This window comes from Callorhinus ursinus, unplaced genomic scaffold, assembly GCF_003265705.2.
Source record: "Callorhinus ursinus isolate GAN/ISIS: 27379988/994484 unplaced genomic scaffold, GSC_fseal_2.0 scaffold11, whole genome shotgun sequence".
In the NCBI taxonomy this organism is placed as follows: domain Eukaryota; kingdom Metazoa; phylum Chordata; class Mammalia; order Carnivora; family Otariidae; genus Callorhinus; species Callorhinus ursinus.
Genome location: NW_027397073.1, coordinates 55,864,934 through 55,887,681, shown reverse-complemented (window position 1 = coordinate 55,887,681; position 22,748 = coordinate 55,864,934). Strand labels below are relative to the sequence as shown.

General features: G+C 37.4%; 1 protein-coding gene across 7 annotated transcripts in view; it reads left to right on the top strand.

Moving 5' to 3' along the window:
* Positions 1–22,748, top strand: part of L3MBTL4 (L3MBTL histone methyl-lysine binding protein 4) — a 508,459-nt gene that overhangs the window by 43,030 nt on the left and 442,681 nt on the right. Inside the window, exons 1-2 of one of the 7 annotated variants that reach the window (XM_073898500.1) lie at positions 9,350–9,380; positions 10,222–10,324. The exons of 4 other annotated variants lie outside the window; for them this stretch is intronic. In XM_073898500.1, coding sequence (XP_073754601.1) covers positions 10,227–10,324 — 98 coding nt within the window. In that variant the 5' untranslated portion in view covers positions 9,350–9,380; positions 10,222–10,226. Of the gene's footprint in view, positions 1–9,349; positions 9,381–10,221; positions 10,325–22,748 lie in introns of those variants that run through there. 2 more of the 7 variants (XM_073898502.1, XM_073898501.1) reach the window with 2 other exon arrangements.

Sequence of the window (22,748 nt, the reverse complement as noted above, 5' to 3'; positions counted from 1 at the left end):
CCTTCCTTCCTTCCTTCCTTCCTTCCTTCCTTCCTTCCTTCCTTCCTCCCTCCCTCCCTCCCTCCCTCCCTCCCTCCAATATAAGTGGTTGAAGGAGTATGGTGATAATGAGAAGTCATGGAAACTACCTGGAGGAAGGTTTAAAGCTGTTACTAGTTATGTGGGGATTAAACATACACTGCTTTTGAAACACAGTATCTGTATTCTGCAGTATGATTCAGTATAGCCTTGCAGTTAGGCAGGGTGGGAACTCTAGATTGAGATACCTGCATTTAACTCTAGGCTTCTCCACTTGCTAGCTTTATAAGCTTGGGCAGTTTCTTAGTCTCTGTAGCTCTCAATGTGTTCATCTGTAATATGGGAGTAGTGAGTGTACCTGCTTCCTACATTTATGAAGGTGTGATAACTTGGTGTGATAATTCATATAAAGTATTTGAAAGTCTGGCATATGGTAAGCATTCAGCAAGTTAGCTATTATTATTTTTATTGTTGCATTTGGGTTTTTGAAAGTAGCTTAATGGTTATGCTAGGAAGTAAACACCATTTTCTTTATCTTTGTAACTTTTCACATCATGCTTCAGTTTGCTTTGGAATAGTGTCCTTGAGTATACTTTTCCTGATTATTGACTTTCATAATATTGCAGTTCGGAAAAATTGCAGTTTTCTGGAGGCACACGGGCTACTGTGAGGCCTGGGTCTGGGTGGGGAAGTATAGGTACTAAGTAGTTAGGGTCTGCTTTTATAGCTGGTTTTCCATAAAAGAGTTTGTTTGAAGAAAGGCTCGTAAGGTTAAACAAAGTATGAAATCCACTTATTGTTAACTGCCACAGTTTACCAGCTGAAAAAAAGGAGACTTGAACATATTTGGTGATTTTTCTCTTATTTATTTTTTCCACTAGGGATAAAATATTTGTGTGTCGCATTTAATTGTGTCCTTGATATTTGTTCTAGACCATTATCTAAGCTTTCATAGAAAACATCCTCTTCATTTTCACAGGAATCAAGGGAAAATGCTTTAGAACAGAGGTTATTTGCTGTAATTCACAGTAGATGAGTGCTTTCATTGAGCATCAGTATGTAGAACACATACACACCTGCCACCCCCTGGCCCCCACCTCCAAAATCCAGAATAACTTGAGAATGGTGATTTAACATTTCTAAAAAATTTACGTTTGTTTCCCTATCTTTTATATTGCTTTTCTTTTCCCATTACTTTCCAATACCATGGATAAGAAAGTCGCCCAGTAGATACTGTTCGTGAGTTGATACTAAGATGTTATAGGACACAAGGGAGGGAAAGTTGGATATGGAAAAAGTGCACATTTTGAAGTCAGAGATACTTGGGTTCGAATCCTGGCAGTATTATTATTAGTGTTATGATTTGGGACAATGTGATGAATTTCTCTGAGCCTCATTTAAAAAATAATTATGATGATACTTCACAGGGATGTTATAGAGTCTGCAGATTATATGAATGAAATGTAGCCAGGGTTGGGGTAGCATTCCCTACAAGAGTGACATGGCTGGCAAAGTGGGGAAGGAACATTTTTCCGATAGAGAGGGATACTGTACCAGAAGAGAATAAGGGTACTGAGCAGACAAGCTGTGGAGACAGTGTATGTGACGTCTCCTGGTGTGGGGCTTGGCACCTGCTCGTACAATGTATTTCCTACTACTTAGGTCCTTTGGTTGCTTGACGCAGATACTCAACTTGAGGTAGCCTAAGGTAGGAGGGGCCATCCAGGGATGGGACTGTGGCTGGACTGAGGAACCGACCCTGGGATTGCTGCTCTGTTGAGGACTCTTCTTCTAAGTCTCCTTCCATATTTTCTTCATTCTTTGTCAGTATGGTTTGTTTTAGTCCATTTCCACGTGATGAAAATTGGGTCTGGCCACAATTCTCAGTCTATGTGTTACATTCTAGCTGCCCAGAGGAAGATTAATCTGATCTGCTGGAGTTCCAGTCACAAATTTCTTGGAGAGGAATCTGATGTGTCTGGCTTGGGTCTGGAAGCCACCTCTGGACCCATCAGCTATTGCCAGGGGCTAAGATCATGTGGTGACCACAGGGCAACTGCAGGGGTGAAACTGTGGATGGGCGGTGCTGGAGATGGGGCAGCTCCTGAAAGGAGTGTTGGCAGCAGAGGCTGTTAAGACTCGGCCATTTACAATTTATTTGGGAAGGAGGACTGAATTTAGTGTAAGAGGACTTGTGTTTGAGTCTTGGCACTGCTGTGTTGAGCCATAAAGGCCCTGAGCGCTTCTCTTAACGGGGATGTGACTCCCGGTGTCCTCATCAATGTCTTATGCGAACATATTTCAGGACGTTGTTGAAAAATGAACAAGGGCTCTTGCTGTTGCCATTGCTGCTGTGTTTATTGCTACTGGCATTGTTATAATTATCATCGTTATCCAGGCTGCCCACCAGTGTCACTCTTGAGATGTAATCAAATCAGCTAATGTATGTGAAAGTAGATTAACCACACACACACACACACACACACACACACACACACACACACACGAAGGTATTACATCTCATAGTCGAATGTCATGCTTTTGACTCCACTTTGGATTTCTCAGTTTACCTCATTATAACATTAAAATGATAAATCCCCTTTCAGAATTTCTTGGCTTCTGTAAAGTTTTTGAATGGTTGATAAATAAGACCCTAGAAAAGTGAAAACCTCTAGAGGAGTGACTGATTTAGTCTCCTGTCTCATCTGGCTTTCTTAACATCTTCCTTAGCGAGTTCTATTTCTATATTAAGTATTGTATTTATGAGACAGAGAATTACCTTTTACTTGCCAACTTGTTATTAGCATGTCATCTGGTGGTTCAGAATTATCAACTCGTACTTAAGTAATTATGAAACACAAAGAGAGGAAAAAAGGGAAGACCATGGTTTCCCCCATGCATCCTCCCCTAGAAGCCATTGTAACTGCCGCCTTCTGCTTGCCCCGCACGTGGATGGACATGGAGAGTGGGATGCAGGGAGGCCCAGTCTCTGTGGCTGAGAAAGAAATCTGTAAGACATTCTCAAACTCTCTCTTGCTTTTTAAATAAGGCTCTATTTTGGTCATCTCGTGCTTCAGCACAGCATTGGAGTCTCATTCTCTCCTAACTCTGGGCATATTTTCTGAGATTAAGATTGAGTCATTGTAAAATTCCTCTCAGAATTCCTTAGAACAAACAATTTACTTAGGATACTTTGTAAAAATAATTTCTTTTTTTTAAAGATTTTATTTATTTATTTGAGAGAGAGAGAATGAGAGATAGAGAGCACGAGAGGGAAGAGGGTCAGAGGGAGAAGCAGACTCCCTGCTGAGCAGGGAGCCCGATGCGGGACTCGATCCCGGGACTCCAGGATCACGACCTGAGCCGAAGGCAGTTGCTTAACCAACTGAGCCACCCAGGTGCCCAAAAATAATTTCTTTTTTTTAAATGTATTTTTTTTTAAAGATTTTATTTATTCATTTGAGACATAGAGCTACAGAGAGAGAGAGCATGAGCAGGGAGAGAGAGAAGCAGGCTCCCCGCTGAGCCAGGAACCTGATGTGGGGCTTGATCCCAGAATCCTGTGATCATGACCTGAGCCAAAGGCTCAGGCTTAACCATCTGAGCCACCCAAACGCCTTGTAAAAATAATTTTTTTAAAAAAATGTCATGGCATAGCCTTCTCCTTTCGAAGGGTGATCTATGTACAAATGAAAAAAAAGTTTAGTGAAAATCCATTTCAACTATTTGCTCAGGAATATAGTAAGGAATTATTTGCGGTTATGCTGTATCATTATGTGTTGACCTGAGAATTAAGGAAATTACACAATTTTATATGTTAAAGCAATTTCAGAATGTCTTACACGAATGATGAAATAAGCTTCTTATGTTGTGGGACCAGGCTGCGAAACTAACTAGCACAAGATAGAAATGTTGGATTTTCATCAGTAAATACAAAAAGACCAAAATGCTTGACTTTTGCAAGGCATTTTCATAACCTGAAATCCTACCAGGACTGTCATGTTAGATATTTAACCACATAGAGATGAAAATTGCAATTTAACCTATTCAGTTTAATTTCATTCCATCTCTTGTGCTCTTGCACAAAGACTCTCCTAGGGTAAATCACCAGGATGCACTGTAGGGTATCCCTCTCTGCCCCCTGGCCGTCTGACTTCCCTGGGACTGTCCTCTCATTTGTCCTCTGTGAGAAAAGGTCAGTTTGAGCATTTGAAAAGTCAAGTTCGGTGAGTTGAGAAATTGTGAATTTTTACTACACACAGGTGCTTTGACGCTCGCACCAGGCATGATCGTATGAGTTCTTGGATTTGCGCTGGAGAGAATAACTAGGCAGATAGGCTGGGGAAACAAGGGTAGTTGGCTGATGTAGCTGGTGTTTACTTTCTCATCCACAGAGCCTTGACTTTTGCCACAGCCTTCTTCCCTTTTGGGTAAACTTTTTGATACCATGCTCTAAAACTTTGTTGGTTTTGGAGGAATCTGCTTTGGAAATGTGGTAACATTATTAATGTGGTACCTTTTTAGAGGGTACTGTTAACTAGGCAGTGGGGCATGGTGCAGGCAGCCCTGGAGTGGACGTGACCCAGTGTTCTAGACCTGACTCTGTTGTCAGCTGGCCTTGTGACCCTGTCTCTGATTCGTCTGCACCAAGTTTCTCTTTCTGTAAAACAAGAACGTTGGATTGATTTGGATGGGTATTTTATGAACTTTGTTTCCATCAAACACAAATTCATTTAATAGGTGCTCTGCCGGGGGAAAGGATTTACTTTCAACTAAGTTTAGAAATAAGGTTTGGATTCAAGTTGACATTTTTCTTTCAATTGCAGATCTCACTACTTTTACTTTGTTAAAACTCATCAAGAGGAATGATTTAGTGTTCAGGATTTCTCAACCTTATTTGGTCATAGAGTATAAGTAAGGGTTAGGAGTGTGGGGTTTTGGAGATAGCTCAGTTTGAATCAGTTTGCCCTTTGCTAGCCATATAGCCTTGGGCAAGTTATACTCAGTTTCCCAATCTGTAGAATAGGGCCCTGAAGATTATATGATGTCTGGAGAACATTTTGTGAAATTCCTCTCAATTAATAAGTGCTTAGTAAATGTTAGCAAGTCTTAGAAATAATAGATTATGATTCTATGACTGACATATCTCATCTGATTCATATATTTTTATATGATGGTGGTAGATAAAGAATCATTTCCATTTTATAGAGAACAAGGTTAAAATCTAGATCATTTGAGTGCCTTGCTGCAGGTGATAATATTAATAAATGGTAGAGCCAACACTGGAATGGGGAATTTTTTTTTTAAGATTTTATTTATTTGAGAGAGAGAGAGACAGAGATAGCGACAGAGATAGTGAGAGAGAACCTGTGCGGGGAGGGGAGGGAGAAGCAGACTCTCTGCTGAGCAGGGAGCCCGATGTGGGGCATGGGGTTTGATCCCAGGACCCTGAGCTGAAGGCAGATGCTTAACCGACTGAGCCACCCAGACACCCCTTGAATGGGGCTTCTGATTCTCCGTCCAGGACTCTCCTCACAGGACTGCTTCCTATAACACATATGGAAGTAAGACAAACATTTCTTAGCTTAGGATTCTACGTTTGCAGTATCATCAGTGTGGAGACATTCTGTTACCCAGTTGGCTAGAGTCCAAATTAAAGACATTGTCCCAAATAGAGTTACAGAAGTGTAAATTAGACCTAGTCTTAGAAATCATCTTCTAGGGGGGTTTAACCCAGTTACTCTACTGATGAGGTCATAAACTCCCAGAGCAGCAGAGTCCTGGCTTAAGGCTGCATAATTTCTAGTAAGATCAGTTTTTCCCCCTGATGGAGGGGACCGCTTTCATGGATGAGACTGTGAAGGAGGAACTGTCTGTGATGTTTGCCCTGCTTTACCTGTATCTGTCCATGGCTTACTTGAAAGTTTTAGTGGCTACAGTTTTGTGTCTTCGCATGAAGTGCAGAACAGTGAGATAATGAGACTATGTTCTGAACTTTGAAGCACTGAATGACATCAGCCTGAAGATAAAGCTTTTAATGGGGGGAGGTCTGAGTAATTACATTTTGATGGTTGTATCACAGTTTATCCATCTTACATAATCCATAATGTTTAGGCAGCTGATTTATCCATCAAATGACCAGAGAATCCTGCCAGTCTCTTTCCTTTTATGCATGTGGTTTGACTCTTCTCTAATGATTTTTTCAAAAGACCTAGATTGTGATAATTGGGGCCCGCTAGTTGAAAGGAAGTTTCACAATTGCTTTATAGCATTTGATAAGGGCAATTTAAAATCAGGCAATCAGCATTTGGAGTACTCCTGCATTCATGTTGAGAAGAAGAGCAATCTCTCTCTCTTTTTTTCCTCTCAAATCTTCACTGTCTGGACTTAAAATAGTTCATTGTTTGGAGGGGTGGTGGATGGTTTAACAGAAAAGATAGCTAAGTTAAATGAGCTGCAGAATGGAAAAGAAGGTACTAGTTATCTCATTGCTCAGGATTTCTTGTTTAGTACTTTTACATATTACTGAACTTTCTCTCATGCAGTTCCATTTGATACAAACTTCGGCATTTCACATAATGTTCAAAGGTTTGACAAGAAAATAACAAAATATAAAGTAGTGTCAAAGACTCTAGCCTGTCATCACCATTTCTGTTTAAGAAAAATGAGGTTTCTTAATTACATTTTTTGGGGAAAGACTTAAGCAGGCCAAAATGAAGTTTCAGATGGGAACTAATTTGGTAAGATAGTGCTTTGAGGCACAGCCAAAGTCAAATATATTTCGATTGATCTAGAAAATCAGAGAAAATATCCATATGCAAGGATGTGCACACAGATGATTAAGTTGTAGTACATACAGAGTTTGGAAGTATGTTGACGCCCATCCTCTCTCTGAGGTTGGCCTTTGGCTTCTTTATGAGTAGGAGTAGTATCCTCTGCTTCCCCAAGGCATTCTTTGGAGTGTAAATGTCATCTTGCCCCAGGTCCTGTGCAGACACAGAACTATTTTGGATTTAAAATGTATAGACACAGAAAGTCCAAATGACTCATGTGGCTTTTATCAGTAACTAGAAGGAGAGCTTCAGGCAGATGGCGCATGAGGGTTTAGGGCTTTTGGAGGGCTGTGACCCAGGGACCGGACAGTGGAGGAGCCTGGGAGGCTCCAAGCCTGCTACTAACTAGTATGGACTTAGATTGTGGTCCCATAGAAATGGGAGTGGCTGACCCTAGTGGGGATGAATCAGACAAATCCTGATGAATTGCTGTGCATGGACATAGCCCTAGCATAACATCTCACTGCTTTGGTCGTTATGAATTTGGATTAAGAAAAAATAATTCAAATTAAGATAAGATAGGGCTAATGAAGTTTATCTTTATGTAGCTCAGTGTTTAGGCATGCATGATGTAAGTTAATGGAGTTTTAATATTGCAGGAGTTGACTTGAATACCATTGAAAGGTTTTTAACTCACTGAGATTAATTTATTCAAACTAGCCCTATGTTCTTAAATTTCATCAAATGATAATTCTTTAGAACTATTCCATTTCCAGACCTTTTGCATTCAGATAGTTGTTCCTAGCTGGTGGATTGTGCTTGTGGGTAATCTTTATAGTAGCCCTCGCTTTTATTTGAGTTCTGAGGTGCTCTGTAGACAAAATGGAAGGAGGTTATGCTTACCTAGCACTTTGGCTTTTGGGCTTAAAAGAAAAAAGATAACCTACAAATATCCTTGTGTTATCCTAATGCTATTGAAAACATTTGAGTGACTAAAGAGTTAATTTATTAAAAATCTGTTGAGAAACGTGCTTTGTGTGCTCTTGACAGAATTCATTTTAAAAAGCCCATGCCACTCATATTTTTGTACCTTTTATTTCATCACATCTGCTTAACCGAAGTCCACAGAATTCTTTACTCATCATGCATAATATAAAAATTCTGTAGTAAGAATGCTTATTGAAAGTAATGAGTGGAATGCATACGTGATTAGCAGCAAACAAATATGCATAGCTTTTTTGCTTTAATCATGGTCTTTTGAAAGCTGAGGTTTTAGAACTACCTCATAAACAGTTTTGTTGATTTGCATCTTACTATGAGTTATGTCAATGGCAGTGAGCCAGTATGTTTTCCAACCTAATTTTTCAAGTATGTGTTTATCAGAGGTGAAATATATGGAAAGCCTAGGAAACAGAATGTGCCCCTTTAAAAAGATACTGCATTAAGTTGTATTTTGTAGTAACTTATAATTTATATATATTTCAGTTCAATGTATTGATAAACCATGATTTTGTTCATTTAATTTATTCTAGAAGTTCACTGGAGGCACAGTTGACGCTTGAACAACATGCCTTTGAACTGTACAGGCTTACCTGGATTTTTTGATAAACACAGTGCAGTACTGTAAATGTATTTTCTCTTCCTTATGGTTTTCTTAACATTTTCTTTTCTATAGCTTACTTTTTTTGTAAGAATACACTGTAGAATACAAATAACATATGAAATATATATTAAACACTATTTATGTTATTGATAAGACTTCCAGGCAACAGTAGGCCATTAGTGGTTAAGTTTCTGAGAAATCAAAAACTTTTGTGGATTTTCAACTGCAAGGGGTTGGAAAACCTCTACTAACCTTTGCCTTGTTCAAGAGTAAACTGTATTTGGATTTTAAGGTAAGAATTTATATAAACTCTGTATGATATATAACTATTCTTTAGGAAGGTATGAAGACTAATTTAGGAGAGAATGAAACCTAAGAAGTAAAATATTTTTGACAGTTTGAAGTACCTGAAAGAAGCCTGTTTCAAAGGGCACCTGGGTGGCTCAGTTGATTAAGCGACTGCCTTTGGCTCAGGTCATGATCCTGGAGTCCCGGGATCGAGTCCCACATTGGGCTCCCTGCTCAGCAGGGAGTCTGCTTCTCCCTCTGACCCTCTTCCCTCTCGTGCTCTCTATCTCTCATTCTCTCTCTCTCAAATAAATAAATAAATAAAATCTTAAAAAAAAAAAGAAGCCTGTTTCAGTTTCTTCCAGCTTTGAGGCTAGCAACTGTATCTTCTTAAGTCTTCAGCACATAGGAAAGGTAGGGAACAGATGGAGAAATTTTATCAACCATAATATAGCTTCCCTTTGCATTTCGCTGGAAGAAGTGAGGTCACTGCCTATATTCTACTTTCAGGGCAGTCTGTGGCTCAAGGCTTTCCAGCCTTTGGTTTGGGGAAGGCAAGATTCATAAAGTTGGAAATTATCTAGATGTTAGGGAACGATAAATGATAACTAGTCCCAATAGAGTTCATAATAATCTTACCAACCACTTTTATTTTCCAGATCAGAAGATAGAACATGTGATATGGAAGTTTTCTTAGTGTGAGAATATTTACCTTCTTCTTTATCATATTAGGCTCTTAACAAATTTTGAATGAATAGTAATATTTTAAATTTATTAATAAGTGTGTGCTTGTGGAATGGAGTGAATGCATTAAGTAATAGATATAATCTGAGCCAAAGATTTGACCCATCAGGTTGAACATACTTGATTCAGATAAAAGGATAGAATTACTAAGAAGGAATGATCATGGTATTTTGGGATCTTTGGTTTTGAGCTATAAGTGGGTGGGTGCTCCAGATTTTAAGAGATTTGGAAGAGAATGCTTAGAATGACCCCTTTTTGAGTAATTAGGAGGAATGGAATAAAGGAATAAAAATTCACTTGTAATTTCATCAATTAGTACAATGATTGGAAAATAATACATGCTCAATAAACTTAAAAAATCAACTGGAAAAATTTTGGTAGAATATGCATAACATGAAATTAATCATTTGAACCATTTTAAGTGTATAATTCAGTGGCATTAAGTATATTCACACTGTTGTGCAACCATTACCACCATCCATCCCAAACTGAAAACATTATACTCATTAAACAGTAACTCCTCATTACTTTCTTCTCCAGTTCCTGGCCACCATCATTGTATTTTCTATCTCTATAAACTTGACAATTATGGGTACCTCATATAAGTGGAATCATACAATATTTTTAAATCTGGTTTATTTCATTTGGCATAATTTTCAAGTTTCAATAGTGTTGTAGCATGTGCCAGAATTTCACTTCTTTTTAAGACTGAATGATACCCCATTGTCTGTATATACCACATTTTGTTTATTCATGCATCTGTCAGTGGACATTTGGGTTGTTTCCATCTTATAGCTACCATGAATAATGTTGCTGTGAACATTGGTGCACAAATTTCTGTTTGGGCCTCTGCTTTCATTTCGGGTATATTCCTAGAAGTGGATTGCTGGATCATAAGGTAACTATGTTTAATGTTTTGAGGAACCTCCATACTGTTTCCCATAGTGGTTACATCATTTTATATTCATACCAGTAATGTACAAGGGTTCCAGTTTCACCATATCCTTGCCAATATTTATTATGCTCTGTATTTTTTTTTTTATAATAGTCATCCTACTGGGTATGGAGTGCATCCCATTGTGGTTTTGATATGTATTTACCTAATGATAAGTCATATTGAACATGTTTTCATATGCCTGTTGACCATTATTATATATTCTTTTTTTCGGAAAGATTTTGTTTATTTATTCGTGAGAGAGAGAGAGAGAAAGAGAGGCAGAGGGAGAAGCAGGCTCCCAAGGAGCAGGGAGCCTGATACGGGACTCAGTCCCAGGACCCTGAGATCATGACTGAGCCGAAGGCAGACGCTTAACCATCTGAGCCACCCAGGCACCCCATTATTATATATTCTTTGAAAAAATGTCATTCAAGTCCTTTGCCCATATAAATTTTTTTTGTCATTGTTGAGTTTTATGAGTTCTTTATGTATTCTGGATATTATTCCTTATTAGATATATGATTTGTAGATATTTTCTCCTTTCTACAGATTGTCTTTTCACTCTCTTGATGGTGTCCTCTGATGCACAAAAGTTTTTAATTTGACAAAGGCCAATTTATCTATTTTTTCTATCAGTTTTTGCCAAATCCAATGTCATGAAGCTTTTCACCTGTACAGTTTTATAGTTTAAATTGTTACATTTAGGTCTTCCATCCATTTTGAGCAATTTTTATATATGGTATAAGGTAAGGGAAAAACTTCATTCTTTGGCATGTGGATATTTAGTTTTCCCAGGACCATTTGTTGAATCAGTATACTCTCAAGTAAATTTTTTATTGAACTACAAAATACAGAAAAGTTCACATATAGTAAGAATACAGCTCAATAGATTTTTATAAAGTGGGTAGATTATGAACACTAGCATCCAGGGGCTCTTGCACCTCTGTGTGCTGGCTACTTTACCAGGATTGCAGATGCCTCACCACTCTTGCCCTGCCAGTCATTCCCCTGCGTGCTCCAGCTCAACAATTATTATTCTCCGTAAGTTAATTCTGCCTCTTCTTGAGCTTATATCAATCGATCAGACAGTGTGTATTCTTTTGTGTCTGTCTCCTTTTGCTTAGTGTATTATCTGTGAGAGTCATCGATGTTATTTTATGTATCAGTAGTTTTAAAAACGAATTTATGTATTACTGTATTGTATGAATATACCACAGTTTATTCATTCTCCCATAAATGGACATTTTGCTTGTTTTCAGTTTGAGATATTAGGAATAATGCTGCTGTGGACGACATTCTTGTACATGTTCTTGGATTAATATATTCATTTTTGTTGGATATACCTAGGAGTAGAGTTGCTAGTTAACAGGAGAGGTATACGATCAGGCTTAGTTACTTCCAGATGGTTTTCTAAATAGTTGTACTTATTTACATGCCAACTAGTAGTAAATGAGAACTCTAATTGCTTCACATCTTATCTACCACTTGGTATTCTTTTATTGTTAATTTTAACCATTTTGGTGGCTGAATAGTGGTAGTACTTTGTGATTTTAATTTGAATTCCCCTGATGACTACTGAAGTTAAGCATCTTTTCACACGTTTACTGGCCATTTGTATATCTTCCTTTGTGAAGTGCCCATTCAAAGCTTTTGACCACTTTTCTGATTATCTGCTGTTTTCTTACTGATTTGTAGGAATTCTTGATATTTTCTGGATGAGACTTCAGTTTCACATATATGTTGCAGATACCTTCTCTTACTCTTTGGATTGCCTTTTTACTTTCTTAACAGGGCCTTTTAAAGAACAGATATTCTAGATAGTCTAGTATATGTACCTTTTTCCTTTATGGTTGGTCCCTTTTTGTGTACTGTTTAAAGAATCTTTACCTGAAGTCATGAAGATATTTCCCATTAATTTTTCTAAAACCTTAATTATTTTACTTTAATTACTTACCTAGATCTATAGTACATCTGGAATTCCTTCTGGTCTATGGGTGAGGTAGAGATCGAGATTCTTTTTATACCACATGGATATCAGGTGATGAAGACCGTTCTTTCCCTATTGTATGTGCTATTGCAGTTCCTTTCTTCAAATTGTGTCACCTTTGTCATAAATTGTGTCTGTTTCTGAACTCTCTGATCTGTGTGCTGGTGCCTGTTTATCTTTCGATTTTTTTTTTTTTTTTGCCTGTTTATGTTTCTATTGATTTTGGCTGCCATATTTTACACTGTAGCTTTAGAATGTCTTGATATATGGTAGTGTAAATTTCTAGATTTGTTTGTCTTCTTTTTTTAAGAAAGGGAGGAGGTGGGGGGAGGGTCAGAGAGAGAGGGAGAGAGAGAATCCTGGCATTGGAGCCCAAAGCAGGGCTTGGTCTCACAACCCTGAGATCATGACCTGAGCCGAAATCAAGAGTTGGATGCTTAACTCACTGAGCCACCCACGTGCCCCAAGATTTGTTCTTCTTATTCTTAGCCCTCTGCATTTTTACATAAATGTTAGGATCATTTCATCAATTTCTTTTTAAGAAAGACCACACATATTAGGATTTAAATAGAGTGTATTGAATGTGTAGATTGCTTTAGGGAAAATTGTTATCTGTTCAATAAAGAACTTTCCATTCCATGTACAGTTAACCCTTGAACAGTGCAAGGGGTAGGTGCACCAGCCCCCCATGCAGTTGCAAATCCACAAATCTGCTGTGAATTGTGTAAGACTGTTGAATCACAGACCTGTACCTCTGAAACAAATAATACATTATATGTTTAAAAAAAAAAGAAGAAGATAGCAGGAAGGGAAGAATGAAGGGGGGAAAATCGGAGGGGGAGGTGAACCATGAGAGACTATGGACTCTGAGAAACAAACTGAGGGTTCTGGGGGGTGGGTGGGAGGATGGGTTAGCCTGGTGATGGGTATTAAAGAGGGCATGTACTGAATGGAGCACTGGGTGTTATACACAAACAATGAATCATGGAACACTACATCAAAAACTAATGATGTAATGTATGGTGATTAACATAACATAATAAAATAAAAAAAGAAAATCCACATATAACTTTGATTTTTCAAAAACTTAACTCCTGATAGCTTACTGTTGACCAGAAGCCTTACCGATAAACAGTTAACACATATTTTGTATATTATATGTATTATGTACTGTATTTTTACAATAAGGCAAGAGAAAAGAAAATGTTATTAAGAAAATCATAAGGAAGAGAAAGTACATTTATAGGACTGTAATGTATTTCCTGGAAAATAAGTGGACTCATGCGGTTCAAACGTGTTGTTTGAGGGTCAATTGTATATGGTATGTTTTTTCTTGAGTGTTAAAAAATTTATTTTCAATGATGTTATATAGTTTTCAGTGTAGAGGTCTCAGTCATCATTTGTTAGATTTAGTATTAGATATTTAGTATTAATTAATACCACCCTAAGTGACCTTTAAACATTTTATTTTAAAAATTTTATTGCAGATTTATAGAAACAAAATTGATTTTTTACATTGACTTGTATCTAGCAATCTTGGTAAATTCACTTATTTCTAGTAGTTAGTTGATCCTCTTGGATTTTTTGGTCTTTGGAATTATGTTGTCTGCATATAATGAGAGTTTTATTTTCTTCCTTTCCAGTCCTTACACTTTTTATTTCTTTTTCTTGCATCATCACACTAGTTAGGTTATCTAGTGTAATACTAATAGAAATGCTAGTGGGCATCTGTCTTCTTTGCTCTCTTAGGAGAAAAGCTTTCAGTAATTCACCATTAGGTATGACTTTTTTAATTCTGTGTCTTTTTTTTAATTGAAGTATAGTTGACACTATATGTATGGTGTTTAAGATTTACTATAGATATATTTGTGAGAATTAGACACTTATATTCCTAGTTTGATAAGTTTTTTTTTTCAATCATGAATTGGTGTTGAATGTCAGTTGCTTCTTTTTGTATCTATTGAGATAATCATATGATTTTTCTCCCTTTTTAAATTATTTATTTTTTATTATGTTCAATTAGCCAACATATAGTACATCATAAGTTTTTGATGTAGTGTTCAGTGATTCATTAGTTACATGTAATACCCAATGCTCATCACCACACGTGCCCTCCTTCATACCCATCACCTGCTTACCCAATCCCCCCACTCCCCTCCCTTCTGTAACCCTCTGTTTGTTTCCCAGAGTCCAGAGTCTTTCATGGTTTGTCTCCCTTTCTGATTTCTTCCCATTCAGTTTTCCCTCCCTTCCCCTGTGGTCCTCTGCACTATTCCTTATGTTCCACATATGAGTGAAGCCATATGATAATTGACTTTCTCTGCTTGACTTACTTCACTTAGCATAATCCCCTCCAGTTCCATCCATGTTGATGTAAATGGTGGGTATTCATCCTTTCTGATGGCTGAGTAATATTCCATTGTATATATGGACCACATCTTCTTTATGCATTGGATATCCTTTGGTAAAGAAGATGTGGTTCATATAGACAATGGAATATTTCTCCCTTTTAAAAAGGATTTTTGCACCTGTACTCATAAAAGATGAGTCTGTAATTTTCTTTTCTTGTAAAGTCTTTGCCAGGTTTTGATACTGTTGGTTTTTGTTTTGTTTTTTGTTTTTGGCCTCTGAAAATAGATTGAGAGGGTTAATTCTTTTCTGTTCTCTGGAAGAGATTATGTGAGCTTTGTGTTATTTTTTCCTTAAATAATTGGAAGAATTCACCAGTGAAGGGATCTGGGCTTGGAGCTTCCTTTGTAGGCAGGTTTTAATAAGGGATACATTTTATTTTCTAGGGAAATTAGTACTCAGATTTCAAATTTTTCCTTGATTTAGTTGAATATGTTTTCTTTTTAAGCAATTTATTCTTTTCATTTAAATTGTCAGACTTATTAGTGAAAAGTTATTTGTGAAGTGTTTTATTATCTTACTAACATCTGTAAACTTAGTAGGCATTTTTCCTTATCTCCACCTCATATTTCAATTTGTATTTTCTGGTTTTATTTTATTTTTCTTTATCAGTCTTGCTTTGAGGTTATCACTTTTGTTAATCTTTTCAAAGAATAAACTTTTGGTTTTGTTGAATTTTTCTGTTGTACATTTGTTTTCTATTTTGCTAATTTTTTCTTTTCCTTCCTTCCTTCTTTCCTTCCTTCCTTCCTTCTTTCCTTCCTTCCTTCCTTCTTTTCTTTCCCTCCCTCCCTCCCTCCCTCCCTCCCTCCCTTCCTACCTACCTATCTTTCTCCCTTCTCCTTTCCTCCCTTCCTCCCTTCCTCCCTTCCTCCCTTCCTCCCTTGCTCCCTCCCTCCCTCCCTTCCTTCCTCCCTTCCTTCCTTCCTTCCTTCCTTCCTTCCTTCCTTCCTTCCTTTTTAAAGATTTTATTTATTTGACAGAGAGCACGAGAGAGAACAAGAGAAAGCACAAGCAAGGGAACAGCAAAGGAACAGGAAGAAGCAGGCTCCCCACTGACCAGGGAGCCAATGTGGGGTCAATGCCAGGACCTGGGATCATGACCAGAGCCGAAGGCAGACTTAACTGACTGAGCAACCCAGGCGCCCTGATTTTTTTCTCTTTTTAAAAATTTTCCTTCATTCTGCTTTCTTTGGGTTTGATTTTCTTTTATTTTTCTAGCTTCTTGATAGTTCATTTAATGCTGTAATTTCATTCTAAGCATCCATTTTAGGTGTATCTCACAAATTCTGATACGTCATATCTTAATTATCATTCATTTAAAAATATTTTCAAATTTGTGATATATTCTTTAGTCAATGGACTATTTGAAGTGTACTGCTCAATTTCCAGGTAGTTGAGGATTTTCTCATTAAATATTTATTACTTAATTCCACTGTGTTCAGAGAATATATTCTGAGTATTATGATTTCTTGAAATTTACTTTATGCCTGAACATTAGTTAGTTTTGGTAAATGTTCCATGTGGTTTTGAAATGAATTCTTATATTATTTTTGTTGGTGTGGTTTCTGTGCATGGTCATATTTGTTAATTATATTATTCAGATCTTCTTTAGTCCTAGTGATTTGATTTCTTGGAAGGATTGGGGTAGAACCTGTAGCTTGATGTCTTTCATCAGTTTTGGAACATTTTTGGCAATTTTCTCTTCGAACATTGCTTTTTGCTTAGTTCTCTCTTTTCCTTTTTGGGACCCAATGACATTTTACATGTTTAAGCTGTGTCCAACACATCTTTTATGATCTTTTTTCTATGTTTCCCATTCTTCCTTTCTTTTGCTTCAGTTTGGATGCTTTCTACTGATTTGTCATCAGATTACTGCAGTATTGATCACCTGTTAAACCCATCTGTCAGTGCACTTCATATAGTATATTGTTTAGTTCTAGAATTTTCATTTGGTTCTTTCTGTATGTTCCAAATATCTGGTGACACTCTCTATCTTTACATGTATTTTCACACGTTTTCCTTAATATTTTTGAACATAATTAATCTTAGTTATTTTAAAATTCTTGGCTATTAGCTTTAATATCTGTATTATCAATGGGTTTATTGTGGGTTTTGGCCATATTATCTCTTATCATACATAGTAATTTTTGATTGAATGCCAGGCATTGTGTGTAAAAAGTCATAGAGGCTCTAAATGTTATAAATTGCTATTATCTTATTCTAGAGAAGGGTTACTCTTTTCTCTGCAAGGCAGAAAAATTGGAGATTGATCACCTTAATCTAGCTGAGCTGAAGTTGGATCACAGTTTCATAAATCTCAGTCTACCTCTGGATGGTCCCTGTTCCTTAGGGGCACCCCTCAAGGACTTTAACTGAGACTCTGTTGTGTTTACTTTTTCTTCAGGGTCTTCAATTCTGATCTTTGTTTGCACAGTACTATGAGACTTTAGAAAACTCTGCATTGCTTATAGATGCTTATGGCTTAGCTTTTTCACTTTTCACCTTGCTATATATCAGAGTAAAATGAGTCAAATGTTTGAGGACCTTCAAGTCTTTGATTTGGACCCTGTAGCCCTCACAAGATCCCCTAAGCTCTATCCTGGTCCTTCACATGGGCAGGTATAACCAGGAAAGTGTTGATGAAGATCAACAGCTCACCTTCCTGAGTTTTTCTTTCTTTCTTTTTTTAATCTTAGCTTTTCTAGTTCTCATTACTTTCGTACCTCTCTGATGCCTTTATCAGTTTAGTATTTTATTGAGCTTTTCTTGATATTATTCAAGGAAGTATTAGTTTGCTATTAAGCATTTAATTCTACTTGGATGTCCTCAATAAATGTTTATTTGCAAAAATTAATGGCTTTTAGAAGCACATGACATCATAGGTCTGACCTATGATTGCAATTTAAGTCTTTAACTACTAAATTTGACTTAATAAATGAAAGCTAAGTATTAGGAATTAAAGAATGACTATATATGGCCTTTGGAAGAATAATTCAAAGTTGATAGGGGATCTTTAGGGCTTGTCATTAAAGTAAAGAAAATGAATTATTTTTAGTTTGTAAACTTCTATTGATTTTAGAGCAGTCACAAAACTCTAATACCCATATAATTAGTGTGCTGTGAGAGCATATTATTTTTATCTCTAAGAGAGAAATTGATTTCTGAGAGCCTTGATACCTTAGAAAGACAGATTTTGGAGAGACAAAAGTAAAACCTTAATCGTTTAGGAGAGGTATTAGTACATGCTTTTTTAGTGTTATTGGGGTAATATTTTCCTTTCAGTGATTTGACAGTATACAAAAGGGGACATTTTAGAAATAAATGAAATGATCTTATTTAACTCCAAGCACAGATTTGGCAGAGCAGGGATACAAAGACATATGTGAATAGAGAGTTAAATTACATGAGCAATATTATAAAGAAATCAGCCCATATCTTCTTGGGAATCACACATCTCCTTACCCCAGAACAAAGTATACCTTCCACAAACCAGAAGGTAGATTGGCTGCATATAACTCTTGTATAGGTACAAACCACTGCATTTCATCTAGTATAAGGCACTATTGATTTTAAGTCATTCCATTATTTTAAGTGCCAGTATATGAAAAAGCAATGCCAATTAAACAGTTTTATGGTGTTTTCATATCAGTAAGAATTCATATTTTGTTGAAAGAACTCTTTTGTACTTGCTTAAACATATACTTCTATTATTTATCACTCCTGTACATATTCAAAAAGGAAAATATTAGTTTAATATTTTGGATTGGGCTTTTCTAAACTTAATCACCTTCACAGTACAACTCCACTGAATCACTGTGACTCACTCATCATCATCTGTGTTTTCCCACACAGTGTCAGCCTCTGTGCCCTCAGGAGTGCTAATGTTGAATCATTTCTCAAAAGAGTGTATCGATATTGTCTATGGGATTTCTTCCAGGCTGTTGGCATACATTCTGTGCATTTTGATGGTATCGTCAGATGGTTTATCTGACAAAAACAAAGACTCAGTATTCTTTCTTCAAATGATCTGCAAGTGGTTTGTTGACCAGAGCATCAAAGGGTTGTTGTTCTGTCTAGCCCCCAGGAGGCACAGCCAGGTCTGTGCATGGGCAGGCAGTGATAATTACATAAGAACTGCTACCTGGCTGGCAGAACTGCAAGACCATCCTGATTTCAGATTTGTTAAGTTGGGCAAGCTGGGTTTTGCCATTTTGTCAATATGGCAGACACTGGTATATATTACAGCCACTTAATATCTGGCTACCCTGTACATGACGTGTCCTGTATTTCTGGCCACAGATGTACATGTCTTCAGGCAGACAGTATGGAGAGAAAGGATGAATTTAGCACACTTTTTGACATTATTATTTGATATTTGGTGCTTATGGGAAGATCATTTCAACATTATTGAGTGACTAGGAACATAAGGCACAAGAGACTCTGAAAGTGGATGACAGAAAAAAAGATGTGTTGTTTCCATTGATTTGCCTGAGAGATTTTTGTAGTCTCTTCTCATATAGCTGGAGTTGTTCTCCAAGTTACATAAACACATATGGGAACATCACTCCCCACCCCACCCTTGTCCTTCCCCTACATGCTCATCTCTTATTCATAAACAGTTAGGTGCTTTGTTGGTTTGGTGAACTGAAATCTCACCTACTATTGCTTCTGCATCTTCCAGAACCCAATCATTATCATTATTATTCCTACTCTTTTAAAGCTTTAAGCGATACTGTTATTTTGTGCCATTTCTTAATTTCCCTAAAATTCTGAATGTCATATTTTTAAAAATTTCAAATAATTAACAATCATTTTGTTTTGAAATTGTTGCTTATAATTTTGTGAAGTCTTTGAAGGTGGTTGGAAGAGCACGAAGACATTATAAAATGAAAATTAGACTCACAGAGTAAGATTTGGTTACTGAGTTTGATTACAACCAAATCGTTCTCAGTGTTCTAAAGTGGGGGACTATTTAGAGAGCAGCTGTCCTCTTGATGTTGCTGCTGCCACTGCTGCTTCTTCACTACTAAAATTTTTTTAAAATTGTTTATTGTTATGTTAATCATACATTACATCATAAGTTCTTGAGGTAGTGTTCCATGATTCATTGTTTGTGCATAACACCCAGTGCTCCACACAGAATGTGTCCTCTTTAATACCCGTCACCAGGCTAACCCATCCCCCTACCCTCCTCCCCTCTAGAACCCTCAGTTTGTTTTTCAGAGTCCATCGTCTCTCATGGTTCGTCTCCCTCTCTGACTTACTCCCCTTCATTCTTCCCCTCCTGCTATCTTCTTCTTTTTCTTTTTTCTTAATATATTCGCTACTAAAATTTTTATTAGCCTGACTCTTAGTTGCAAATGACAGAAATCCAATTCAAAGTGGCTTAAGCAGAAAAGGGAAATTATTAGCTCATAAAAGTAAGAAGTCCTGGTGTGGCATTGGATCAGGTATGGCTGGATCCAGGGGCTTATCACTCTCACCATTTGGTTCTGCCTTCCTCTTCGCTGCTCTCAGTGAAGCTGTCTTTTACTTGGCCTCTACAGCTCCACACTTAGTTTGTAGTAATTTAACAATCTCAGAAGAAAGGTTCATTTGCCCAGTATTTCTAGTCAGAATCCTAGAACCAGATCTCTTTGGTTTTCCTAATTTGCATGTCTATTTAGAAGCACTTACTGTGGCCAAGAGGGTGGATTTTATCGGGTTGGCCCTTTTTTAACCTTCCTGGATTACCTGCCTACTCTGGAACTATGTGGACTCAGAATGAGGCTTCCCAAAGTAAAAGTCAAGTAGCTGGACAAAGAAGGAGGATGTTGGGTTAGCCAAAACAATGGATTCTCTTTACTGGCACTATTAAGCAGAAGCTGGTAGTCTATACAGCACATGTAATCTAGTTGCTTATGTGAACAAGTAGGGAAAGTAAAAACTACAGTAGTGAATCTGGAACTTGATCCAGGGGAGTAGATACCTCACCTCAGCTCTGACTCTCTCAGGCTTGTAGGGTAATAGTACTTCCCCACTTCAAAATGATGTCAATCAAGTCTGAAGGGGGACTAGATGATGACATGCTGCGGAGGCAGAGTGTCAAGATTGGAAGAGTCCTTCCCTGGGCGTCAGAGTCCCAGGTGCTATTTTCAGCTCTGAAAACATAGGCCAGTAAGTTTTCTGCTGCACTGTGAGCTCCTGGAGGGTAGGGACTGTGCTTGATCTTGTTTTTTAAATATTTTGACTCTTTAAATTTTTTTCTTAGTCTCTCCTTCTAGATCTGTTAGATATATGTTGGGGCCTCTCACGTTATCCTCTAGATCTCTTCTCTTTCATTATTTTTAGTACATGCTCTTCCTGTGCTTATTATTCTAGGTGATTATTTAGCTCTGGATTCCAGTTTACCAGTTTTCACTTCTAAAAAGTATACTTATTTAACATAGCTTTCATACTATATTTTGCATTTCATGTCTATATTTTCTATTTTTGAAATCTTTTTCTTTTAAAGAATTTTTATTTATTTATTTGACAGAGAGAGACAGACACAGAGAAAGCACAAGCAGGGGGAGCAGCAGAGGGAGAGGGAGAAGCAGACTCCCCACTGAGCAGGGAGCCCAATGCAGAGCTCCATCCCAGGACCTTGAGATCACCACCCAAGCCAAAGGCAGATGCTTAATGACTGAGCCACCCAGGCGCCCCTGAAATCTGCTTTTTTTTAAAAAAAATTGAACAATGTTATGTTCTTGTCTTAAGGAGTTAGTATTGTCATTTATTTCTTTAAGAGTTTATACATTCTTATATTTAAGTCCTTCTAGTCTTTTTCTATTATGAAGACTTCCAAAGTGTTAATTCTTCTTGGTTGCTTTTGCTGACTCTTACGGGTTTCCTTGTGTAGTCTGTGATTTTAGGCTATGAGTTCATGTTCAGGGAGAGTTTCTTGTGAGTTCTGAGAGTGTCTTTGGTGGGTGAGATATTGCTGTCACTGTCACTGATCTGCACTTTCTGGATGGGGAGAGTGGAGCCCCATACCTATGTGTAGTACAGGTTTGTGTTTCTGATTTCTTGGTGATTATTTTTCCACCAGTGTTTTAGTGAAGGTGACCCTCTTCTTAAAACCATGCTTGCAGCTTATGGTTTTAGTTCTTATCCCCAGATGGGAATAAAAATCAAAGCTCCTAATTTGTATATCTGGTTTCATTTCCTCAGTTTTATCTTTGTTTCTGGCATCTGAAGATTTCCCTCTTTTAATGATCTAGAGCTCAGTAGTGTAATACAAACATTTTTGTTATGTTTTCCCAGTGTATTTTTTTCCCTGCATCTGTTGTATTTCCCATCTTGACCAGAAGTCACTTACTTATTTTGCATTTCTGTATCCCCTAGTATATTGTCTTTCACATAGTGGAAATTGCACAGACACACAGACACAAACATACACATAAATATATTTTTAAAATTTAGTTATGCTTAGTAACTGCAAAAGATTTTTCCAGTTAGAAGAATTATAAGGCTGACAGAAGATACTAGATTCGTTACATAGAAAGGAAGAAACTTGAGTTTGCCATAATGTTATAATAAAATGTTTGTAATACAAGTTTTAAGAACATGTTCAAAATATATTCATATTACAGGAGGCAGAATAATGATCCTCAAAGATGTCCATATCTTAATCCCTAAAGTGTGTGAACATGTAGGGTACAAGGCAAGGGGAGTTAAGGTTGTAGATGAAATAAAGATTGCTAATCATTCGACCTTAAAATAGAGAAATTATTCTGGATTCCTCAAACGGACCCATGTAATCCCATGGATCCTTTAAATGTGGAAGAGCGAAGCGGAAGAATCGGTGTCAGGGCGACGTGCTGTGACAAAGACTTGCCTGGCCATTTGGCTTTAAAGATGGAGAAAGGGGCTTCAAGCCAAGGATGGAGGTGCCTCTAGAAGCTGGAAACGGCAAGAAAGTGGATTCTCCCCTAAAGCCTCCCCTAGAGCCTTATTGGCACCTTG